General features: G+C 45.2%; 1 protein-coding gene across 4 annotated transcripts in view; it reads left to right on the top strand.

Moving 5' to 3' along the window:
* The window catches only part of TACC3 (transforming acidic coiled-coil containing protein 3), a 534052-nt gene that overhangs the window by 301992 nt on the left and 207142 nt on the right, over positions 1–24918 (top strand). For all 4 annotated transcript variants that reach the window (XM_086964227.1, XM_086964225.1, XM_086964226.1 and 1 more), the window contains exon 10: positions 14805–14960. In XM_086964227.1, coding sequence (XP_086820353.1) covers positions 14805–14960 — 156 coding nt within the window. The remainder of the gene's footprint in view (positions 1–14804; positions 14961–24918) is intronic.

Below are 24918 nucleotides of genomic sequence, written 5' to 3'. Positions count from 1 at the left end.
GGCTGATCGAATGTGATTAGTCTTTCAGTTTGAACCTCTTGGATTGTTGCAAGTTTGGGTATTCTGTTGTTTCTTGGGAGTCCACTGGGCCTACTGTTGATTATAGGCCACATGCTTGTGGTTTTACCAGATCGATGGACACGACTCTGTTCTTCTTTTTACCAGCAAGGGGCGGTAGCACAACTGATCTTGTTCCGGTGACTGCTAAGACAGGTACTGCTTTTCTGTAAGAAGGCCCAAATTCCTTCTTCACCGCGATCTTTTCTCTGACTAGATCCCCAATCTTTGGAATCCAGACAGGCCTTGCTGGGGCTGTTGCGGGTGGTGCCTCGTCAGTGGTACTTGGCTGTTGCTTTAACTTTATGTTGCTTAATGATTTTCTTGTTTCATTCAGTTCCTGTAAAACAGCCAAACGATCCTTTACATCAAAGTGCGTTGTTTCTTCTTGTACCACTGACATTTGACTATCGAGGTCCTGAACTCTCATTCTAATTCCGAACAATAGTTCGTATGGGCTGAAACCTTTTAGAGAATTTCTTGGCATGTTGTTAAGACTAGTCTGGACACTTAAGAAATGTTTGACCCACCCAGCGCCTGAACCTAATACCTTCGCTGTTATAGATTGCTTTATGCCCCGGTTTTTTCTTTCTATCACACTATTCCCTTCCGGGGTATGACGGACAAGAATACCGCAACCCAATTCCCATGCTGGCCATGGCCTCCTTATAGGCTCGAGAGCTGAAAGCAGGACCCTGGTCAGAATGGAACGTGGTAATTGCGTATGTGCCGATAAAGACTCGCAAATCTTTTATAACCGTTCTAGCGTCAGCCGAGCGCTGGGGCCACATCCATATGAACCTCGTACAGGAATCCACTGCTACCATGATATATCTATAGTTGCCGTCCCTTTGTAGGGGACCACAGTGGTCCAGGTAAACGCATGCAAATGGTTTATCCGAGATAAGAAGGGTTGTCTGCGCTGGTCGTTTTACTGTTGATACTTTTATCCTTTGGCATATTTCGCATTCTAATACATACTTCTTAGTTTGTATTCTCAAGCGAGGCCACCAATATCTCTGTTTTAATAGTGATATTGTTGCGGAAACGCCAGCGTGTGCAGAAGCAAGCCCTTCGTGTGCCGCTTTGATTAGTCCTAGTCTGTGTTCCCTGTTTGGAATTACTCTATCCCCCACTCCAGGGATTCGAGCAAAAGGAACATTATTTTTATCCGTCAAGTACAAGTACTTTTCAGGAAAGCCTTTTGGGAGTGTTTTCTTATCATTTTTTACTGACGTACTGACAGCTTGTAGAATATCGCTGTCTATTTTTGTTTGTGACCGAGTTATCGCAGCTACGGAAGCCGTTTGCACAGCTGCCTTCGCGGCTTCATCAGCCAATGAATTCCCTGCAACGTGAACGCCATCACGTTGATGACTCAGTGTATGTATCACGTGAGTCTTTTGTAGTTCTTTCTGTAAAAGAACTACCTGTTCCCAAAGCATTTTATGCTTTATTGTGCAACCTTTTGCATCTTTGAAACCATTTTCCACCCAATTCTGCAAGTATTCATTATAAGATTGTATGCAATAAAAAGAATCGCACACTATTAGTGTGGGGAATTCGCGATCGGTATTTTCTAGCGCCATCTTAAATGCTACTAATTCAGCTCGTTGAGCCGAGCAATCTCCTAGAGATTGTGTTTTGGTGACCATTGGTCTGAATTTACCTTTGTGCCAGCGACCTTTAACAATCGCGCACGCAGCACTGTAAGCTTGCTTACCCCCGACTGCGGGTTGTGCTGATCCGTCAGTATATATAATACTTCCGTATTCTTCGAGAGGCAGGATTTCAATTGGCAGAGGACATTTATATTCATATTGTAAAAATTCCTGTGTTTTTAAGTTTGGATCAAATTCGTAAACTACGTCTGTTGCAGCGAGAGAATTAACCCACTGAATCCATCTCGGATGCAAAGCTTTAGCATTAGGAATGCTTGCTTTAGTTACCGCTTCTAAAGCCGGTATAGGCGTTACGATTATTATTCGTTTACCTTGTGCTAGGGGCCTTTCTTTCGCTACAGCAGTCTGAACCGCAGTTAGAATTTTCTCCGTTGAACTGAATTTTATTTCAGCCTTTGTGTACAAATGTGATTTGTAAGCTATTGGTACCTTTTCTCCCTCATTAGAGGTTAGGTATGTGAATCCGCATCTTCCTGGGATGACTCGGATTACAAGATCACGTGTGTTGTCACGTGTATCTAATTTTGTTTTTGCTAACATGTCTGTTTGCAGCGATCTCAAAATTTCTGTGTGTTTTTGAGTCCAATTGATTTGTTTAAAATCAGGTTTAATTAGTTCGTAGAGAGGTTTAACCCTCTCTGCGTAATTTAGGATGTAAGTTCTTCCGAAATTCAGAAAACCTAGTATGGATTGTAAATTCTTCAGCGTTTTTGGAGCTTGGAGTACAGCGCACTTCTCTAAGAAGTTGTCCGCTAGGCTTTTCCCTTCACTTGATAATTCGTACCCTAAAAATAGTACTGTCAGATGGGCAATTCGGGACTTTTTAAAGTTGAATTTGTAACCCTCTGCTGCTAACCCAAGTATAATGGTGTTCACTCTTTTCAAGTGAGTATCCAAGTTGTCGTCTGTGAGATAAATATCATCTACGTAAGATAATGCTTCATCATCATATATTTGTAGTAACTGTTACCCTAGCTGAGAATAGTCCTGGGCTGTTCTTGAACCCCTGCGGGAGTCGACAGAATTTTTTCTGTGACCCAAATGCAGAGAAAGCGGTCAAATATCTGCTTTCTGGTGCAATGTTTTGACAAAAGAAACGATTAGAAATGTCTAACGGCGTTCTATTTTTTCCTAACTATGTTATTCATTAGGGCTGCACTATGCAACATGTATTAAGATGTCTGTAGTCCAAAACTAGACGATATGAATTGTCTGGCTTGGAGACAGGAAACAAAGGATTGTTCATTTGAGAGGTGCATGTTTCAATCACCCCCTGGTACTCAAGTTGATCTAAGATCTCCCTGACCTGTTTTTTAGCTTCTTGCTTTATGGGATACTGCCGTTGGGCAGTTGGTTCACTTTTTAGTTGGATTTTGTGAGGAGGTGAATCCTCATCCCATCCTACATGATTTTTATACAATGCAGGTGCCTGGGCTACAGCCCATTTCCTTGCATATGTATATTTTTTGTGAATCGGTATGTGATTCGAGAAGGCAGGCATAATCACTTCTTCGCCACGAGGGCACTCCCTGACAAACTCTGGGGGCCAATCTTTTTCAGCTAACAGAATATCATAGCCTTTTGAGAGCTTATCCCAAAATAGACCCTTAATTTTCCTAGTCTTATCACCCTCCATACGCAATGTTATTTCGTATATTTTATGGGGCTCGCTAAGTCTGGCGTCGGCAGTTTCAACTTGAATGTATTCATTCGTGTCCACTGTCTCCAGATGACTCATCAAGATCTTGCGTGCTATACTGATTTCTGCTGCACTGTCCAACATTGTCAATGCCCACTCCCCGTTTTTCAACTGTGTCCTCAGTATTCTCGGCATGGTTGATTACTCTAATACTGGCTACCTTCTTTTTCTGAAATTGAGATTTCTTATTTTGAGCAGGTTCCTTGTCTTTGGACTTGGTGTGCTCTCCTGGGTCTGACCGTCCTCTTCTTTCCGAATTCTGTGGAAGAGATCGAGAGGGACGTGTATCAATACTTTGATATCTATCAGGTTTTTTCAGATTATCCCTATTTCTAAGGTTATATCTTTTCTCATAGGGCTCCCGCTGGTGAGACTGGCGTTCTCGAGTCGGAGTTCTTTCCCTCCGTCGAGGAGACCTTCCTCTGGACTGGAAAACTTTTTCCTTGGGAGTGGATTGTTTATTTCCATCCCAGCTCTTTTTAGGAGTGTTTGAATTATTTTTAAGAAATAATTTTACTAACTCTCTATAAGCTTTTGTTAATTCTCCTATGTTAAATAAGAGATCTTCTTTTGACATTTTTGCAATGTCCGGGTGTGGTGTGTAGCTGGCTAGAACCGGCCACGTTGCTCCTGGTCTACCTAGTGGACCGAGCCTAGTTATGTGATCATTGTGTTTTAGGGCGCCATTAAACCAGAGCAGGTGCTCTTGAAATTTAAGTGGAATTTCAATCTCCTCGAAAGGAGCGTACTCTTCCTCTAAAAGAATTTCACTATTTTGTAATAGTGAAATTCTTTTGTTATAGCGTTTACCGCTGGAAAGTTTATCCATGAATAGAATACCTCTGTCTGCCGATACTCGTGAGCCTCTATCACAAAAATTACTGTACCACCTTGAGGTGTCAGTCCGTTCTCTAGAAGTTTTAACGTTATAGATCTTCTTAAGTGGACCGGGATGATAATAGCATCCGGGTCTGTGTGTTCGGGACCCTGCTGAGTCGCATCTACTGCGGCCCCAGGAGTTCCGTTATTCTCTGGCATTGTAAAAATGCAAGGTTTGCAGAGTAGGTCTCCAAGGAGACAAAGATTAGGTGCACAATATTTTGGAACACTGTATCCTTCAACGTTGAATAATGTTATGTTATTAAAGATGTCATTAGGAAGTGATAGTTATCAGTTGCTCATTAGAGTTCCATTACTAATCAAAACATAGCAAGCGGGGATTTCCAGGTTTGCTAAGTTTTTATCTTGTTGAAGAACTCAGAGTGTTATCTAGCAATATCAGATAGTGACTACTGCTCTGTCATTGCACTAATTGGTCGCAAAGGAAGTGGCAGAGGGAACTATGCTGGAATGTGGCTATGTTCGTGTGAGGCCAGAGATGACTTTTCAGAAAATCGCACTTGAACGGTTATGCCAATATAGGGAATAAAGGGATTTATAGCCGAATAGGGGCATAAGGTCACAGTATCGATCAGGAACCTAGATAAACACGCAACAACCTCACCTGCTTTGCTAAATGCATTTTTGTTGGCATTAGGATACTAATACTGGTTATAAATGATAATGCTTGTGCTCCATCCTCTAAACTGGCTTGTGTTCAATTCGCCCATTTAATGTACTTGTAAATACCCAGCAAAGTGGTAGTGCAAGGTCACACACGCAAGTAGCCTTTTTAAGCATATCTCGGGCCTGTGAATGCATCCTGTGTGCATTTTTAAACTGTCATTTCAACCTGGCAAAATAAACCTTTAACCAGGCCTCAACCTTTCTTTTTAATGTTACCCAAGGCAGCCCAGAGGGCAGGATGCGGTGTATTTTAAAAGTAGGGCATGTACGTTGAAGTTTTACTTGTCCTAGGAGTTAGTCTCACGTTTGTTTTTCACTACTGCAAGGCTAACCTTTACCAGAGCTTTACATAGGAATCTCTTCCTACTAAGGTCGGGCGGATTTTAACCTTTCACCCACTCCAGATGTCTATTGGAGTATTTACGGGAGAAAGGGGTGTGAAATATGCACGACTGAGTTACTCTAAAAGTCTTGCGTTAGTTTATCGCCTTACCAAACGTTAGGGCGCCATGTAGTGTAGTTCCTAGTTTCCCACTAGGCCCTGCGCATTGGAATAACATAAACAGTAGTATGGAACTGCAGATATTCCAGGCCTCCACTGACTATGCTAAACTTAATTGGGTTGTGTTACCAACTAGCTCAGAGGTCACTGGAAACTTTCTTCTCTGCATGGGAAGTGATCAGCTTCCTTGGCACAGACAAGAAGGGATTCAGTTTTCCAACAACCGTGCAACATGACAACTTTGCTCCTCAGATCAAGAGTCAATCTCTAGGGTCGTGTGAAACAATAGACATGTATTTCACTCAGTCAGTCTAGTGCAGTTTACTTTCACGAGATGTAGAGAATAGAGAGACGGGCGTTTGTCAATAAAGGGTTAACATTTATTGAACAGTCTTTCTTCTCGTACAAGAGAAATGTATTGCCACAATTGCAATAATTATTATAAAAAGTACGTACAGTAAGATAAGTATTGCGAAATAGAACTGTAAAAGCATTGATATGGTTTCTTAGCCATACAATGGTTTAAAAGTAATAAAACATATATACAGTCATATATACATTAGGCTAACATACTCAACTGGTGCTTCTAACTAAGCCTACCCCAGTGTGCCTGACCTAAGCCTAACACGTGAGAGGGGAGTAAGTAAGTAGCTTTAAGTTAAGTTGGTTTTACCAAGGTTTGTTTCAAGAATTCTCGTCTAAGGGTTTAGTCAACACTATACCTCTGAATAGAATGATGGAGGATTGGTATCTCCTTCAGGGGTCTCTCTCGATATCCCAGTCACCCGCGAGGGTAAACCGGAAGCGCCGTAGCTGGATTTCTCTGCACGAGAAAGGCAGCTGGTCTCTTCAGCGCGTCGAGGAAGGAGGGGGGACAGCGTCCGCGGGCAGCTGGAATCTGCTGGATGTCTTCGCAGAGGGACGGTCTGTTCAGCTCCTTAAGCGTACTGCACCATAGTTCGCGCTTTAGCGGCGATAATGGTATCAGCAGCTTCACCACCACAGGATAGCAGGCTGCAGCGACAGAGTGCTAGATTTACCAACACAGGGTCTTGCAGGCAGCCAGCATCAGCAACAGTAGCTTGCAGCTCACAACAGCAATTGCTTAAGGCAACGTTGGTAATATTTATACCTGACAGGTGCCGGGTTTGACGCAAGTTTGCTGGACATAAGACGTCAATTAAAGATGTCATTAGGAAGTGATAGTTATCAGTTGCACATTAGAGTTCCATTATTAATCAAAACATAGCAAGCGGGGATTTCCAGGTTTGCTAAGTTTTTATCTTGTTGAAGAACTCAGAGTGTTATCTAGCAATATCAGATAGTGACTACTGCTCTGTCATTGCACTAATTGGTCGCAAAGGAAGTGGCAGAGGGAACTATGCTGGAATGTGGCTATGTTCGTGTGAGGCCAGAGATGACTTTTCAGAAAATCGCACTTGAACGGTTATGCCAATATAGGGAATAAAGGGATTTATAGCCGAATAGGGGCATAAGGTCACAGTATCGATCAGGAACCTAGATAAACACGCAACAACCTCACCTGCTTTGCTAAATGCATTTTTGTTGGCATTAGGATACTAATACTGGTTATAAATGATAGTGCTTGTGCTCCATCCTCTAAACTGGCTTGTGTTCAATTCGCCCATTTAATGTACTTGTAAATACCCAGCAAAGTGGTAGTGCAAGGTCACACACGCAAGTAGCCTTTTTAAGCATATCTCGGGCCTGTGAATGCATCCTGTGTGCATTTTTAAACTGAATAGACAAAAAAGATTGCTGTACTGTTCCTACTGTGGAGAATTTATCTGGCATGACCGCAGATGTTGGAATAACATCCTGGGGCATCCATTTTGTTGGATGGAATAGCCTCACACACCCCGAAGGATGTCATGCTTCATCATCGGCAGTTGCTCCTCGTCGGGGAGGCGGTGCAATCCCCGACGGGCTCACCTCAAAGAGGGGCTCTTTAGCGGAGATCTTTTTTCCAACTGCCTTTTGGTGAGTGGGGGTGTGTGGGCTGGACTAGAGGTGATGGTGTGTGGGATATTAAAATGTAGCAAGGGGTACCCGGACGATATTTATTCTGTGGGTCCCCTGGTTACAGCTAAAAAGGGGGTTAGGCTCACTAGGTGGTCAGCAGGTTAGGTCAGGTGACCCTAGTTGAGGCTAAAGGTGATGGTGGTCGACATGTTTCACGCTATGGGTGTAATTACCCGCGATTCATCAGGACCGTGTTAGAGTGGTGTGACACACATGCAAGTGTCAAGTGTGTCTAGTGTTACCTCTGTGTGGAATTCCTATGCCTGAAGGTCAAGGACTACCTGCCACATGAGGGGTCGGCGGGGTTTGGGACATCGGGGGAGAGCCCAAGGAGTATGCTCTATCCTGCCGTGTCCATGTGGTTAGACCTACCCTTCACCGCCGAGCTCGAATGCATTTTTAAACTGTCATTTCAACCTGGCAAAATAAACCTTTAACCAGGCCTCAACCTTTCTTTTTAATGTTACCCAAGGCAGCCCAGAGGGCAGGATGCGGTGTATTTTAAAAGTAGGGCATGTACGTTGAAGTTTTACTTGTCCTAGGAGTTAGTCTCACGTTTGTTTTTCACTACTGCAAGGCTAACCTCCCCCATAGGATAACAGTAGGTTACCTTTACGCATTTAATATGCGAAAACCTTTGATTGGGAGCAGGCAGGGATATTCAGTTTGGTCTCAAATGAATTGTAATTTTGTTGGTAAAGTCAGATTTTAAGTCCCAAATGTAAAAACTGCACCTTTAGAAAGTTGACATTTTCTTTTCCTAACAATTTGGTACCTATATCCTGGGTTGCATGACTTGGTATACTTGGCAGTTGGCCTTTATGTTTTCTTCCCACTAATGATAAAAATGGAGACTAGGTGTGGTCATGATTGGCCATTTTGCCAGGATTGAAGGGGCGGAATATTCACCTACCACACTTGCACACCAGTCTAGCGTCATTCAGAGACCCCTTGAAATTAGTAAACCAGATGTGTGTGGTGGTAAGGGGGTAAGTCACTTCAAAGCTGGCACCAGGTATACAAGTTGTAACCTCAGACAAACTATTCACATCACTTCTGGAGATGGAAGACTCAAAAAAAGGACTGATCTGCTGCTGTCGAAGGAATGCTCTGCTGCCTGAGGAAGGAAGACTGGACCGGTTCCTTGAACCCAAACCACCAGAGTGACTCCCAAAGGCTACTACTAAGGCTCCCTACTAAGTTGGCCGCCGGGTAGGAGCTCCCGGTGGGAGCTCCAAGTGCTGGGGATCCCAATTTTGGTTTTTATCCCCGTTAGCACCCGGCTCACGTTTTGTGCTAAGCAACACAAGAGTAACTGGAACAAGTAACTGGATGTGAAGTAACAGTAACTTTCTTACCTGCCTGGCGTTGGACGAAAGCTGCTGAGGATCCCCGACCTGCCTGGAAGCTGAACCTCGCAGGAGAAGATGAGCCACCCACACCTTCCTCTTCGGTCCATGGGCTCCCCCTGGCTAGTTTGCAGAGCACGACACAGATGTCTATTGCCGGGAGCCCGTCGCGCTCGACTGGTGCACATTGTCGCTACTTGTGAGCCAGTGGCTACCTGCGCGACGAGCTGTGGCACCAGAGGTATCCGACCCGCCGGCAATCACCACCGCTAGCGCTGGTCATTGGGGAAGTGGTGCCGGACCCGCCTGCAATCACAACCTTTGGCGCGAGTATCGTGGAATTGGATCCTGACCGGGATCAATGCTGGCGCCGGACGGATGACGGGAACCCCGCTGCGGAGTATTCCTGCTTGCCTACAATCACCGCCGAGACCCCCGGTGCCCCGTTGGGAGCTGTGCTGTCCTGCTCGCTAAGCTCCTGCAGGAGTGCTGCTCCGGGGCCCCAGGGCTCCAGGTCGGATTCTTCACATCGCGGCGACACCAGTGGAAGCAAGCGCCCTGTTGCCAAGGTGAGCTTTAATCACCGCTGAGACCCCCGGTGCCCCACGGGCTGTCCTGCTCACTGAGCTCCTGCCTGACTGCTGCACCGGGGCTCCAGGTCTCCGGGACGGAATCTACACAACTCGGCGACTCCAGTGAAAGCAAGCGCACTGTGGCCAAGGTGAGCTCTGTGTCCCCCCCCCACTCTACAAGCTGAGCTGTACGTCCCCCCCCTCCACTCCCTGAGATATTTTGGAGCCGTGATCGGGGATGTAACTTTGCAGATGGGGGGGAGAGCGGCCTGAATGAGTGCAAGTGAGAGAGGGCAACCCTACCCCCGTGAGACTCTCGGTGAGATTGTGGATCATTGCTCACACCGTGTCTCTCAGTCGGATGCCCTGCCGCCACCCCCCCCCCCCCCTCCACCCCCTTCACCCCCCCCCCCCCCTCCCCCCCAAATAATGGACGTACAAGTATAAGTTCCCAAATGCCGCGTCTGCACAGGCGAGTTGGTGAATCGCCTGTCCTGATTAGCACGGTTTCAGCATGGTGAGCACGATGTTCATGAGGCTCCTGAAGTTTTATGCACGCAAATAACTTCTGTGAATGTTCTGAATGTACTACCACATTGGTACGGGCATGCAGAATTGTTTCTGTGGACAAAACGGTCCCTGCACTCTCCACTAACTAAAATGGCGGGGGCCATAAAGAAGAGCCATAAATCGCCTCCACTGCCCACCAGATGACCATGAGGCTACATACCAATGAGCTCAGGGGTCACCAAAATAGAGATAAGACGCCCTCCTCTCCTCCTTTGCAACGCTGGAGCTGTACCTTCTCCTCCCCACCAACTAACACAGATGATGGACTAACCCGACCTGCCCTAGAGTAGAAAGGGAAACCTAACTCTCTAAAAGTCTTCAACAACAGACTACTACAAAGGACGCTTGTTTCTGCATGTGCTATTCGGGCGGCCATCTGAACAAAACCTAAGAACTGGCCTTTTTATACCAATCCCACCCACCACAGACTGTACATAGCTCTGTATCTAAATCTTCGTGTGATTAAGTGTCTGCCTTTTATTGCAGTATTATATTTCTCATGGTATTTTATACATTTTGTGTAACCTGCACCCATTTTCACTTTTTCCCCACCGGTAGTGCACAGATCGCGACCTCATATTTTACCGGTTGCTCACTAGAGTCATATGTGTCTACTGTAGCCCTATGTTTGCACCTATATTGGTTCCGGTATATCTTTAGTATTTTATTCCAGTATATCTATAGTAGTACATTCCTATTTGCATATTGTATAATTTGTAAGCTGCACCCATCTCACTTTTATCCCTATTATGCACTGTCTGCTACCTCATATACTTTGTTCATTTGTAAGCTGCAAACGCTCTTTCTCAGGAATGGCACCCAGGATCTGGAACTCACTCCCTCCCGAAACCAGGCTCATCTCCTACATCACACTTTTTAAGAAAGAAGTAAAAGCCATTCTCATGGCCAAATACACTTGACCTATTAACGTTATCTGTAAAGACTCTGCACCAATCTGTATTATTCTGCATGATCCCTACGACTATGTGTGTTACCTGTATTATGGATTTACCTGACTATCTATGCACACATCTATCTGTAATATTGGCATTATTGATGTACCTGTTTTACTTTACTCCCTAATGACCTGAGTTTCACTCCCATGGTGGTATTCCCTGCTTTGTAAAGCGCTCTGATATCTGCAAAGATCTTGTTCGCGCTATATAAAACTTTCAAAATAAAAATAAAATAAATAAATACAAATAACTGAGTGGAAAATTTATGAATGCTTCACCTTGTTAAATTACCTGTCAGCAGAGCTCAAAGGAATAGGTCTGCATAAATTATTTGGTTTTTGTTTGTCTTGAACCTTAGTAGTTTCAATGAACCTATAATAGAAGCCCGTACTACATATGATGTTCGTGACTATGGGTGGTACAAAATTTTAGCAGCACAAACTCCTATTAAAAATTACTTTTTGCAATTTTTTCAAATGAGACCATGTATTTGCAAAAGTCATTGAAGCTGTCACTATCACTGAGTACTGTCAATGAATACACAGGAACTAGTTATGTTCACATCATGTTGGACAATAACCCTTCAAGGACTGTTGCAAAGATGCAATTCTATAAATATATTAATTGGCCATTTAAGATCTCGGAACATTTGACTGATGCACATCTGTAATCATTCAAACAATTGATCCCGTTAGTGTTGCACTTGCTGCCCTTTTCCTCAATATGCCTGTTCCCAAACAATAGTGACATCGGGCGGGGCCAAATCTTCTCATGGCTAATCATTGAAGTGTCTGATTTTTTGTTTTATTTTGTGCTTGACTAGTTAATCTGTACACACCAGGACAGTCTTGCATTGCCGTTGTCCACCTCGAACGGCAGCGACCCGGACTCCACTACTCTCCTCTCCAACCTAGGGTTGTAGCAGCTAGTCAACACACCCACCATGCGGGTCACACCCTAGACACCATCTTCGCAGAAGGAACAAACATTTTCTTCTGCCACACCACCAAACCCTCTGGACTGACCAGCACTGCGTCCATTTCACCTTCAACACCACAACTGCACCCAGACCCGCCCCACGACCGAACTGGAGCAAGGTCACAAAGGAGCACCTCAACACCACCCTCCGTAAACCCCCTCCCCCTCCCCCTCCCCTAATCACTGCGACCAACACCAACTCTGCAGCCAGGGGAAATTTCACCTCTGGATCTCCTGCTGTGCCAACAAGCTCGCACCCCTCCGCCCAGCCAAACACCAGCTGAAAGCCGCCTGGTTCACCACAGAACTTCAAGAAGCCAGGCGCTCATGCTGACGCCTAGAGAAAACTTGGCGAAACCTGAAAACCACTGAAGCACTGAATAACCACGAGTGCCTGAAGGAATACCACCAGCGCATAAGAGACACAAAACGGACCTTCATAGGAGACAAAGTCCAGACCAACGTGACCAACGCTAAGGAACTATACAACGTCATACAGCAGTTACCAAATCCCATCGCAGTTAGCCACCGACCTCACACCTTCGCAGGAGCTCTGCGTCAAGCTCAGCTCCTACTTTCATCTTAAGCCCTCTACGACAACTTTAGCCCACAACAACGAGCACCCCCCTATCGGCTGCCACCGATAAGCCGACCATCACGTCCTGTGATCCCGCTACCATCTAACTCATCACAGTGATCATGAAGAAAACCCACTCAGGACCCCCACCGGGCCCCTGCCATTCGCACATCTTCCACAGAGCTACCACAGTCATCGCATCCGAACTAGGACGCACCATCAACGCCTCCCTCAGATCAGGCATCTGCCCAGACAATTGGAAACGGGTGGAGGTAAAACTTCTCATCAAGAAACAATCGGCCGACCCAACGGACATGAAAAACTGCCGGCCCATCTCTCTCCTCCCCTTTGCGGCCAAAGTCACAGTCTCGTAAACGCCGAGTTGACCGCCTTCATAGAAGAGAACTCCATCCTGGACGCCTCCCAGTATGGATTTCGCAGCAACCACAGCATCGAGACCGCCCTCCTCGCCCCCATGACGACATACGCATGCTACTAGACCAGGGACACACAGCAGCCCTCATCCTTCTAAACCTCTCCGCAGCCTTAGACACCGTTTCTCATCGCACTCTTGCAGCCAGACTGCACGACGCAGGAATACAAGGTGCCACCCTTGATTGGATCCAATCCTTCCTCTCTGGCAGACCCAGAGGATCCGACTCCCTCCCTTCCTCTCCAAACCTTTTGAAATAAACTGCGAAGTACCCCAGGGATTATCACTCAGCCACACTTTTCAACATCTACATGGCCCCCCTCAACGCCATTGTCACAGCATTGTATCCTACGCTGTCGACACCCTGCTCATCCACTCCCTCACGAAGCATCCCGAACACAACAGACTCTGCTTCCAGAAAGGTAGGAAGAACGTGGCAGCCTGGGTGAAGGACAGCTGCCTGAAGCTTAAGTCAGAAGACCGAGGTCCTCATCCTCTGTCCCAGCACCTCCGCCTGGGACGCCTGGTGGCCCTCCGTCCTCAGGAACTCACCCACCCCTACAGACCAGGCCCGGAAATTCAGCATCATCTCCTTGAACCGCCAGATTAGCGCAGTCTCCTCCACTAGTTTCAACTGCCTTCACATCATCCGTAAGACCTTTAAGTGGATTTTTGTTTACACGCGTCTACGATTTACAGCTATCATTTTGGAACTTTTATCCTGAAATCAAAAACATTCCAAGATAGTTTCACTTGCATGCACGTGTGCGCTCATACAGTGTCCATCTGGAGAAAATGAACAAAGTGTTGCCAAAGCTAGTATATTTCCAATGTCATGAGTGAAACCTATTGAACTTGGCACTTGTTGTTTTTTTAAAACCCATTTATGTAATGAAGACTGATTAGCTTAGGCAGATGATTAACGGGAAGTACACAGTAATATATGGTGGAATGAACTAACTCCGATTTAGCATAGATTGCAGGAAAAATGAAAATCTACATGGTTTAAACCTTGTGGGGAATGCCACAAACAAATGTTTGACATACCTGCAGGTGATTTGCCTGTGGTCGTACCATGACCCCCAAGGCCAGCAGTGACTGCACCTTGATGCTCCCCTGGCCTTCTGGGAAGCAAAGCTATTTGTTGCAAAGCTCTGCAAGATCCCACATTGTGACCAGTTGAGATCCAAGATGAGGTCAGTCCTATGACTGATCATAATTGTGATTCAAAGTGTTAGGTAAGTATAGGGAAAAAAAAAGTTTAAGTAGGACTCTGTTCCTTCCTGCCACTCTTGATCTCCCAATAAGGGGAGTGTGTCAACAAGTCTCCCGAAACTGTTCCTGCTTGGACCAGATTCTGACCCTCGTCCTGAGGCCACCAGGGTTTCCAGGCCTATTTTCAACACCGCAGAAGATTGAAGAATTCGGAGTTGCCTTGCTGCTGCTTAGTTGGCTCATTAGCTGCTTCCTCTGGCACACCATTGGGCCCCAAGGAGCCAAGAGGCTTCTCATTTAAGCTTCTGCTGTTTTGTGCTTGGCACCAGTTGGGGCCTATTGTTGCAATGTGGGTGCTAGACTTCAGTACTGGTTTCCTCTCTAGCAACATATCACACTCTGGAGCAAGGTCCACCGGCGCTACCCTGACCTAGACTTGAGCTGCATGCTTCTCTTTAGGAGCTACATGCAACAAACAGATGCTTACAGTGTAAGTAAAATTATCCTTGTGCCATTTTTAAAATGCATTTCTTGAAATGTAGAACACAACTTTATTTAGTAAGTCTGGAAATAAATCTTCTAATATATATTTTTTCTTTGCTAAGGATCCTCCTCCTTTCATTAAAGATACCTCGACCAGTGCCTCCGATTCAGATAATCAGTTTAATTTGCCGACAAACACTACTGTTGGAGCCATTGTTGAGATGCTGAAATATAGCCAAAAAGATTTGGATGCAGCAATAGAGAAGATTCGGCAAGAGGTATTTTTTCAAAATAATTGAATAGCTTTCTTCAAATTCTTCCAGTTGTATATAATATGAATCTTAAATACCTAGAACTGTACCAGCCCTTGCTAAGCCACCATGTATTTTCCATGGGGCAAGTTCTCTTGTACGATTAATCTCAATCTCTTCAATGTTTAAACACTTTCGTGATATCTATATGATGCAAACTAATCTTCTACACCTATCTTGTAAGTGATGTTTGTAACAATAACAAACATTTTTATCTATTGTAGGATCTTCATTGATAGTCATTAATGCATAAATTAATTCAGCACTGTGTTTAGAGATGGTGCAATGCAGATATGAAATGGATATTTTTTCGATGTTAAGTTAAAGTCTGGAAACAATCACCTTGCTAGGCCTCTGAACTGATACATGTATAATGTGGAATTTTGTAAATCTACTTGTCCACGGCACAAAGTCCTACTGAAATCTACCTGTCTTGGGGAGTGGCAACATTGCTTGTCCCACCAACTACTCTCACCAATTACATGGATCCTTAACCTGATCAATGTTTTATTTGCCCTCCGCTTAAGTAGCTTTATTTCTTTTTGATTCCTTCCCAGATGGTGGTTGCCCTTTCTCCCCTTCACCCATGCACCACTCCTTGGCATAGACACAAACTCTCCTCCATAGATGCATACTCTGTGGACAGACACACTTCCCTCTAGACAAACATCTGCCTGCATAGCCTACAGGAAGACACTGTAGTGAGGTCAAAGCCCTAGTTACACAGAGGCTGCAGGCCCATAAGACACTGCAAATGTACACTTTGTGCAGCAAACTCATCAGCCTAGTGTTCCAGAAAATCAACCTCCAAATTGGTTGGGGCCGCTTCCTACAATGGGGTGTAACTTTAGTCAATTGCCAAAAGTTCCATTATGAGGATGGGGTGGCCTTCAGTTCGAAGTCTAGCGCACATTATGGAGACCTTTCCGACTTGCCAAGAAATCAAGAAATGCAAGTAGTTATCCTACAGTTAAATACATGTCCACCTTGACATCAAAGGAGCATGCAGAAGAACTAGGGTTTTGCAGCATGAATACTTTTCTGGATTCACACATCTAGTAGTTGTGTCTGGAATAGTTTAGTCTATCTCCCCTCCCCCCCCCTCGCCCTCTTTTGGGCTTAGTCCATCACCATTTAGTGGTAAACCCTTTGAAGTTCCTGTGCGAGGTCGCTATCTTCAGATTGTTTTTTTCTGGCGTTCGGTTCTGGAAGCAAGACTGAGGAGCCCCGAAGAACTTCAAAACTGCGAAAAACACTGGAAACCACCTTGAAGCACCGCACTCAAAGGACAGATAAGAGGAGCCTTGTCCCACGTGGTCAGAAAATGCAGAGATTTGGAAAGCACCCATTTGATATTTTGCCCCAACTGGATCACAAGTTCCACCAGATGGACCCCCCACAAGGTGTGCAACTTGTATCTCCTGAAGGACCACAGTGCCGAGGACTGTGCGGCTCGTGCAGAATTAGTCCCAAAGCCTTGAAGACAAGACTTTAAACAGCATCTAACGCAGCACACTATGTCTAGGCCCAGAGGAACTAGGAGTCTTCAGTGAAGAGGAGTAGGGGAACTTCTAGAAGGCAGATCTGGGAGAGGGCGCAACATCTGAGACTGATGAGAACGACATCGGAAGGATGTTGGCAGCGGGGAAGTGGCAAGAGATGCAGAGAAGGTAACCAAGGAGCCGAAGAGCAGATGCTATACCCTCAAAATCCACCTTGATGTTGACATTGAGTGAGTCCACACTTGAAGGTCAGAACAGATCTAATGAGTCTCACAGGTCCAGAGCAAAGTACACCAATGGGAGTAGACCTTTGAGACAACCCTCAACATCTGTTGGTGCAAGAGAAGGGATGAAGGAGGCGATCAGAGTTCCAAAGCTTTGAGGAGCAATGCTCCTTCGACTGCCAATGCCAAACGATTGCTTGAAGCTGAGCCAAAGAAACGTCATTCAGAAGCTAAGATGGCAGGTCTTCCGCAGCGAGAGGAGTTGGGCAACTTCTTGAAAGGATTCGACATTCCTTCGAGAGCCAACATTGAGGGAAATTGATATCAAGTCACCCTCTACGCCACAGTCACATGAGGAGGAGGAAAGGGAACTATGGAGAGGATAAATGTGCCACTCGTTAAGGCCAGGGACAGCTTGACGGCATGGTGCAGGATCTCCATATCCAATCCGATGTCGACAACTAGCCCTCAAGGCCCTTGCCTCTGGACGACCTGTCCATGTTCGATGTACTCGAGGGTGGTGGATACTTAAGGGGCTCAGCACGAGGAAGACTGAACTCCTGCTTCCTCATCGAAACACTGATGCATTCCAGAAGGCAAACCTCTGCCTGCTTATGCCTCAGTATCCTGGACCAATATAAGGTGTTCCAGGAGATAGCCACAGAAAGGGCTGTTACCCGCAGGTGGAGAAGAAATGCAAACATTACACACTGTACCCCAGTACATGAAGGGAATTGTACCAGCAGACTCCATTTTAGTTGCTAAGAAGAGGAACAATATGCCCACTTACACTAGGCCACTACCAGAAAAGGAGAGCAGGACAATGGATCTGGTGAGATGAAAGGTGGGAAGAGAAGCAGCTATGCAATAGAGAATTGCAAATTTAAATGTGCTCCTCAAAGGCTACGGCCACCAACAATATGAGGAGAGGGAGGGCCTCATACAACATCTCTGAAGGAGTTTATAAAGAGGGCCAAGGCAATGATCCAGGAGGGCAAGGTCATCTCCTACCTCAAATCATCGTGGGACGTGGATGACACTGCAAGCAGACAGATGTGTGTGAGCCAGCCCCCGAAAACCTGCAAGGCTATGGATTTTTGGGTTCAAGGCAGAGGTCTAGACATTAGTAATCAAATGACTTTCTCGGGCAAAGCCCTCTTTGGAAAAGCTGTGGACGAGGCACTACAGCAAAGAAAATAGAACCAGACTGTCAAAACAATTGGGGCAAAGCAGTTCAGGTGATCCTTCAGAAAAGGAGGCATGCCCCTCGCCCCCTAATGACCAGCAGGCTGGGGAGGATTCCTACTAGCCTCAACACTAACAGCAGGGCTTTGGCCAGCTAGTCGCACACCAGCAGTCATAACATAAGTTGCAACACACACACAGTGAAACAACCTTTTCACAAGAAACCGAGGGAGAGGCCAACCCGCAAGAGGGCGAAGGAAGGCTAAGCAGACAAGTGACTGCCCACAACTCTGCCACATAATACCAGAAATGGGGAGGATTCCTTCAGAAGTGGAGGTCAATCTTCTCAGACAACTGGATATTCAACATAAAGTATGGTTCTTGTTTAAAACTCAAGACCCTGCCGCCCATTCCCCCCAAGAGAAGACTATTAAGGGAACAAGACCTTCTACAATTAAGTCAGGAATTTGGAACTCATCAAAAACCAGCCAAAGAAAGTCCTTCGAAGGGATTTGATTTGAGTTGGATTTCTAAAGCGCGTAGCTACCCGTGGGCGTCCCAGCGCTGTCACTCGCTATGCTTGATTCATGAGGAAGTTTTCAGGGGAAGAGCCACTTTTTCGGAAGTCTGCGGAAGGCCAATAGATTTTCCTTCCGGATGTTGAGGGGTAAGGCATTCCATAGGTTGGGGGCATTGTATGAGAAGAGACGACCCCCTGAACGTGCCCTTTTTATTCTGGGAATGCTAGCCAAGAAAAGGGTGTTAGATCTCAGCTGCCTGTTTCCTTTGAGGTTTGATGAGAGGGGTCAAAATAGGGGGGCCCTTGCTGTGCAGGATCCTATGGGAGATGCAGAGGGTCTTGAAGATGATTCTTTCTTTGATTGGGAGCCAATGTAGGAGTTTGAGAGCAGGTTTTGCAGAACATCTTGGCATGTTCCCGCCGTTTTCATAGCTTGCGCCTTGAAACTAAGGTCCTGGTCGAGCCATATACCTAGACTCTTTATTTCCTTTTTTGGGGTAGTGGATGTTCCCATGCTGGGTGGCCACAGAAGCCTAGTGGGGAGTTTGGAGGGATCACCCAATAGTAAAATCTGTTTTCTCCCCGTTGAGTTTAAGAAGGGACTCCCTCATCCATTTAGAGATGTTATGGAGGCAGGCGGCCAAATTGTCTAGGCATTGAGCCGATTGATTTAAAGCGACCACAAGTTGAGTGTCGTCTGCGTACATGACTACCTTTATGCCGAAAGGTGCCACAATTTCTTCCAAAGGTGACATGTACACATTGAAAAGTGTGGGGCTCAGGGAGGAGCCCTGGGGGACCCCACACTGAAGGGGCACAGCTCTGGAGTGAACATGTCCATCAGCCACCTCAAAAGTTCTATGCTCCAGAAAATATTTAGGCCAGGGCGGGGCCAGAAACTCCCACCCTACTTAGCCAGTGGACAAGGATGGCATGGTCCACCGTGTCGAATGCAGCGCTAAGGTCTAGGAGGATCCCTGCCACTGATCCCCCTGCGTCCAGGATGGTTCTTGCCTCTTCGACCACTGCAATGAGGGTGGTGTCTGTGCCCTGCCCTGGTCTGAATCCAGTCTGGGAGAGGCGCAGGAGACCATTTGACTCCAGGAAGGAGGAAAGCTGATGATTAACAACCTTTTCAGCTACCTTGCTGATTCCAGGTAGGAGTGAGATTGGTCTGTAGTTGGCCAAGTCTGAGGGGTCAAGATGGGATTTTTTTTAAAGGTGCTCGAACGGTGGCCCTTTTCCAATTGGGAGGGACAATACCTTGGTTAAGGGAGGAGTTTATTAAATTGACGAGGAGGGGAGTCACCGTGGGGGTTACCAGTTTTAATTTATTAATGGGGGCTGGATCTGTTGGTGCTCCTCTCTTAATTGATTTTAGAGTTGCAAGAAACGTCTCCTTAGTTAGCTCGGAGAACGACTCCAGACATGGTATTTGCCGCAGCTTGAATTTTTTCTTCAAAGAAAGTGCCTTGGGTGTTTTTTATGCTGATTTTATGAAGCTTCATGGCAGCTTTATATTCTATTTTACTCTTAGCGGCCCAGTTCTTCCTCCATAAGGGTTCAAGCTTTTTACATTGTTTCCTTAGTTCACGCAGCTCTGGTGTGAACCAAGGGGGTTTAAATGTTGCCTTTTTAGTGGGGAGAAGTTTATTTGGCAGGACTGAGTCTAGGGATCCGCTAAGCCAGGATCTGGATTGAGGAGTGTTATGGTGGCTTCAAGTTGGTGTGTCCAGGCTTCAATATCTAGTTTTGCCCATGGCCGGGATGGGACCTGAGGAGGGGTTCTACCTGGCGGTTCGGTGTATGTTTGGCACTTGAAGGGGATCAAATAATCTGACCAGGGGGTAGGAAGGGGTTCATCTACAACTAATTCCGGGATATTCGAAAAGATAGGGTCCAGGAGATGGCCTTTAATATGGGTGGGCCGATGGTTTTTCAGATGGAGATTATAGGAGGCCAGGTCTGACAATAGGTCGCCCGCCCCTATCTCTGTCTGGTCATCGAAATGGATGTTTAAATCTCCCAAGATGGTAAAGTTGGGGGATACACAGACGTAGGAGGTGGTGGCTTCCAGCAGAGAGCTAGAAAACTGTCCTTGTGCTCCTGGAGGGCGGTAAACAAGGATACCCAGGAACGATTTTAACGGGGAAAGTTGAATAGAGACATGTATATTTTCACAGTCCTGGACTGGGCTGTCTATGAAGCGACAAGACAGGTGATCTTTATAAATAATTGCCACTCCCTCTCCTATTCCAAAGGGTCTATCGTGGTGGGACAAAGGAAAAGGTAGTTATTCATCGTAGTTTGTAGTATCCAAACAATATTGAATGCTGAGACCAGTACTAGACCTCTATCTAATCGTGTATATGAACCTAATACTTCAAGATGACTACACTTCAAGAGGTAATCCCACTCTTAACGGATGGGGGAATTACATGCAAAGCAAAAGCTTTGCAATCCCCTCTGTGGCATTTAAGGTGAAATACTTCATCCACTTACAAGCCTGCACACTGCTGCACTGCACTCAGTGTTGGAAAAAAAACAGAACTTGAAACTGTGAAGATACTGATTGTGGTAGACCAGAAGATGGGTGGACTGAATGGGCATGGTAAGCCGCATCTGTTAACTATGAAAGGCAAGAATATTGGTCATCCGAAAGAAAGACCTTCTTCTTCCCTTGCGGGGTACTGAAAGAGTGCAGGTTCTTCTTGGAACAACTTGGCAACCTCGTTCTGACAGTACCATAGGCATGGTTACAGCACTGTATACAAGTTATTTGGTAAATACTTAGTTGGAGTCTAAACCGCTTTCTCGAAAGCCAATAGGTGTAGCCAAAGATGGGAGATTTGACATTCTGGAGTGCTGGGAGCTACTGGGGTCTTTGGGCATGTTCAATCTTCGGGCTTGGACCATTTTTCTAAACGTCTTCCAGAACGCAACACCTTCTTCTGCACAGACATTTTTTCTCTACACGTGCAGAGATCTCCTGGGGACTTACACAGTCCTTTTTTTTAATTTGTGCAGCACTAGTTTCAATGAAAAGAGAGCTCTCTAGCACCAGATTGTCACTCTATTGTCCATTCACTGAGGGACTGAACATTCCTAAATTAACGGGCTCAAACTTCCTTTAAAAAAAACATTTTATTAGAGCATGGTGATGGAAATCACAGCAAACAGGGTTACACCCCCATGCACAGGACCCGCACAGTAGTGGGACTCAAACCTATCTATAGATGTCAGAGAAATAGCTTAAATTGTTGCGTTCTCTCTTAAAGGACGCTCCTACGTGTGTGTAGAAGGAAAAGACCGTTAAGCCAAATGGTTTTATCATTCTAAATATGCTTTTAAGTATTGGTAGGGTTTGAAGGAATCACATTTATTGAACTAACTTTATACAGGTGTTTTCAATGCTTGTGATGGTATTGCACTCTGACAAGTATTTAGTTATTTGGACTTCTCTTGAACTTCAACCTGCAGCTACCCCTCGTGGTAATGGAAAGCCAGCCTCTGAAAATATTACATTAATAATACAATGCTGATAATAGGATAACATGAAGTGCTTGATTTGTGAAAGAAAGGGTGTCGGTACCTGAACATCTCTTCAGAAGCTACAAGGTGGCGCGCTGACCACAAAGTCTGTGGTAGTCTTTTATCCACCCCCAGACACTCCCGTCCCTTTTCTCACTTTTGCGGGTTCCTGCTTCTCTCTTCGAAGGTGTGGAGAAGTACTACAGGGGTCAATGTTACTATGGTATTGATGCAGATGGAAGGAGTGGGGGGTTGGGGGGGGGGTAGGAGTGTTTTAAGAAACTGTTGCTGTATACATTATGCTGGAGGTTACTGTCATTAAAAGAAGCTCTTGAAGTTGAAGCAACCCTTTTGTCTATGTAGTTGCTACAGATTTTGGCGACTAGCAAGTGCGCAGGGGGCAGAGGATAACGAAGTAACCCCCACACCTGTAAAGGCGCTGTTACACGAAGTTGTACAGTGCTACATAAAGCATGTTTTGTGTGCTCATGTAACTGTGAGTTCACTTTTCAAATTTTATGGATAAATGCCTGTCTGCTTAAGGGGATTCATTGACACTAAGTTTCAAGCCTGAATTGGTTACCGGATATCGCAGGAGTGAAATGTTTCAATTGTTGCTCCGTGGAATTGGAAATTGTTAAGTACAGATGGGGAAGTGCGGTGAGAGTGCTGTGAGGCTTTTTTTTTAGTAACCAACTATTGCTGGCAGTTCGTAGCGTTTCCGTTGGAACCTCAAGTGCCTCATTCCGTACTTTGAGCATCTCGAGCGTCTTGGGTGTCTCGAGCCGAATGAGCTTAAGCTGCTAACGACGTGCAAGTCGCATAAGCTACATCTGGCCTACTGAGGAGCATTGAAGACTCCTGCGCTCAGCATCATGTGCCGGTCAGACAGGCAAATCTAGTAAGCTACTTCTCGCTGCCTGGCGGCTTGCACTGCACATCGTGCCCCAAGGGATTCAATACAGCCGTGTTAGACCCGCACTTCCACAACTTTCAAGCTGCTTGTGAAAAAGCCTCCCCTCGTTATTTCTTCCCTGGATTGCCCGTGTTGGATTATTATGCTGGTCATACCATATGAAGTCATTTACATAGAAGAAAGACTTCTACTGTTATGGTGGAAATACTTTGGCCAGAGCTTAGAAGAAATCCTATGAACAGAATTAACTGCATTTTTTTACCAATAATTATTTTAGATAACTTTTAAAATGTAATATTTAAACTAATTATGGTAGTCTGTTATTTTAACATTGTGGTAGTTTAATTTTTCTTTAAGGTATGGTTTAACAAAGTATGGCTGCTCCGCTCAGTTTCCTGGCTTTTTCCTGGGAGCCCATTATTCCATGGAAAAGATAGAAAAACAGGTTGTTCACATATGTTGGCCATAGCTGGTAATAAATCTGATGCGCTAAGGAGACCCAACACATTACTACATCATTTAGGAACAGAAGGAAGGATTTATGTTGTTCTTCCAGAAGTCTCATTAGGCATGGGAAATGATCAGCCCATGAATGTGTGCACGATGTCATTGCAAATGCTGGAAAAATATTTTACACCTAAAGTGTGGTTTTTGATAGTCACACTTTATTCCCCGAGCGCAGGGTCAATATTAAGATGTCATTAGTTATATTGCTGCATTACGAGGCCTAGAGGTAGCTTGTGAGTTTCAGAATTTATCGGAATCCCTGATTCGCTATCAAATTGTTAGGTGTACAAATAACAGGAAGGTGAAAGACTTATCTATTGATCCCACACAGATTGCAAGGAGCATGAACACACTGCTGTGTGGATGAAAAATTGATATGTGCAAACTTGGTCTGAAATTTGGCGAAAGTGATCAAGGGGAAGGTAGCCAAGTTGAAGCAACCCCCGAAGTCTATGGAATCTGGTAGTAAAGTTAAGGAAAAGAATAATGTTACTGATGTGGTTGCCCTGGACACATGGTTTAGTTTTCCATATGGGTAAGGAATGTCCCTTTTAGGTCCTGCAGAAGGAAAGGAGATTTAGCCAAGCTTTGTAGATCTAAAGGAAGGGTGCAGACTCTAGTGTGAAAATGGTGAAGAATTTAGATGTAGTTCAGGAAGAAATTGTATTCACTATAAATGAAATGGAGGATTCAAGTAAACTAGAAAGTGACTGCATTCGAAGTGTGAAAAGGGATAGTTCAGGAGTATTGGAGAAGTGTCACAGCGTTATCTCGGATACTGTACAAGTTAAAGTATTGGCAGACTCGGAGTCTGTTTACCTTGATTGCCAAAGAGACGTTTGTGAATGATCTCAAGGAGCAATTTAGCGATTTACCACGAGCGGATGTTAAGGCAGTAAGATATGGTGGGAGGGGGATTAGCATTCGGAATAGCGGGCTTGGGAGAGTCTACATAACAGAAGGGGTAGATCCTCTTGGGGTGGCGCCTCCAGAGGGATTTGAAGATTATCCTTAAGCCAAATGCTGTTGAACAGGTTATGACAATTGAATTGGTGAATATGAGTGTGCCAAAACATGAAGTTGACACTAACTTGGGTTAGTTTGAGCATATTCACGTGTTTCTGGACAAGTTGGGTATGCTGAAGAAATTTCCTTATCGAATAATCCTAAATAAAAATACTGTTCCTACTGTGCACAAAGAGACCGTGCCATTTTTTGATGAGGGAGGCACTTCAGCTGGACCTGGATACATTGTTGGAAGAAACGATTATTGAATCTATAGAATATTCTAAGTGGCTTGCACCTATTGTTGCTCCTTAGGAGGGGAATAAGATTAGTCTGTGTATTGACTTACGAGATCTAAATGGGAATATTTGGGTAGATCGACAACCAACCGTTTCCCAATATTGCAGAAATGTTAAGTGTGATGGGAGAGGGCAAGATGTTCAGTGTTTTGAACATGTTGGCAGCTTTCCATCAGGAAAATCTGCATCCTGGAACTAGACCATTTACATCATTTATCACGCCTTTGGGGGCATAT

Source organism: Lissotriton vulgaris, chromosome 3_2 (genome assembly GCF_964263255.1).
Source record: "Lissotriton vulgaris chromosome 3_2, aLisVul1.2, whole genome shotgun sequence".
Lineage (NCBI taxonomy): Eukaryota > Metazoa > Chordata > Amphibia > Caudata > Salamandridae > Lissotriton > Lissotriton vulgaris.
Note: the sequence above shows the minus strand (reverse complement) of the source record. Positions and strands in the feature narration are given on the sequence as shown.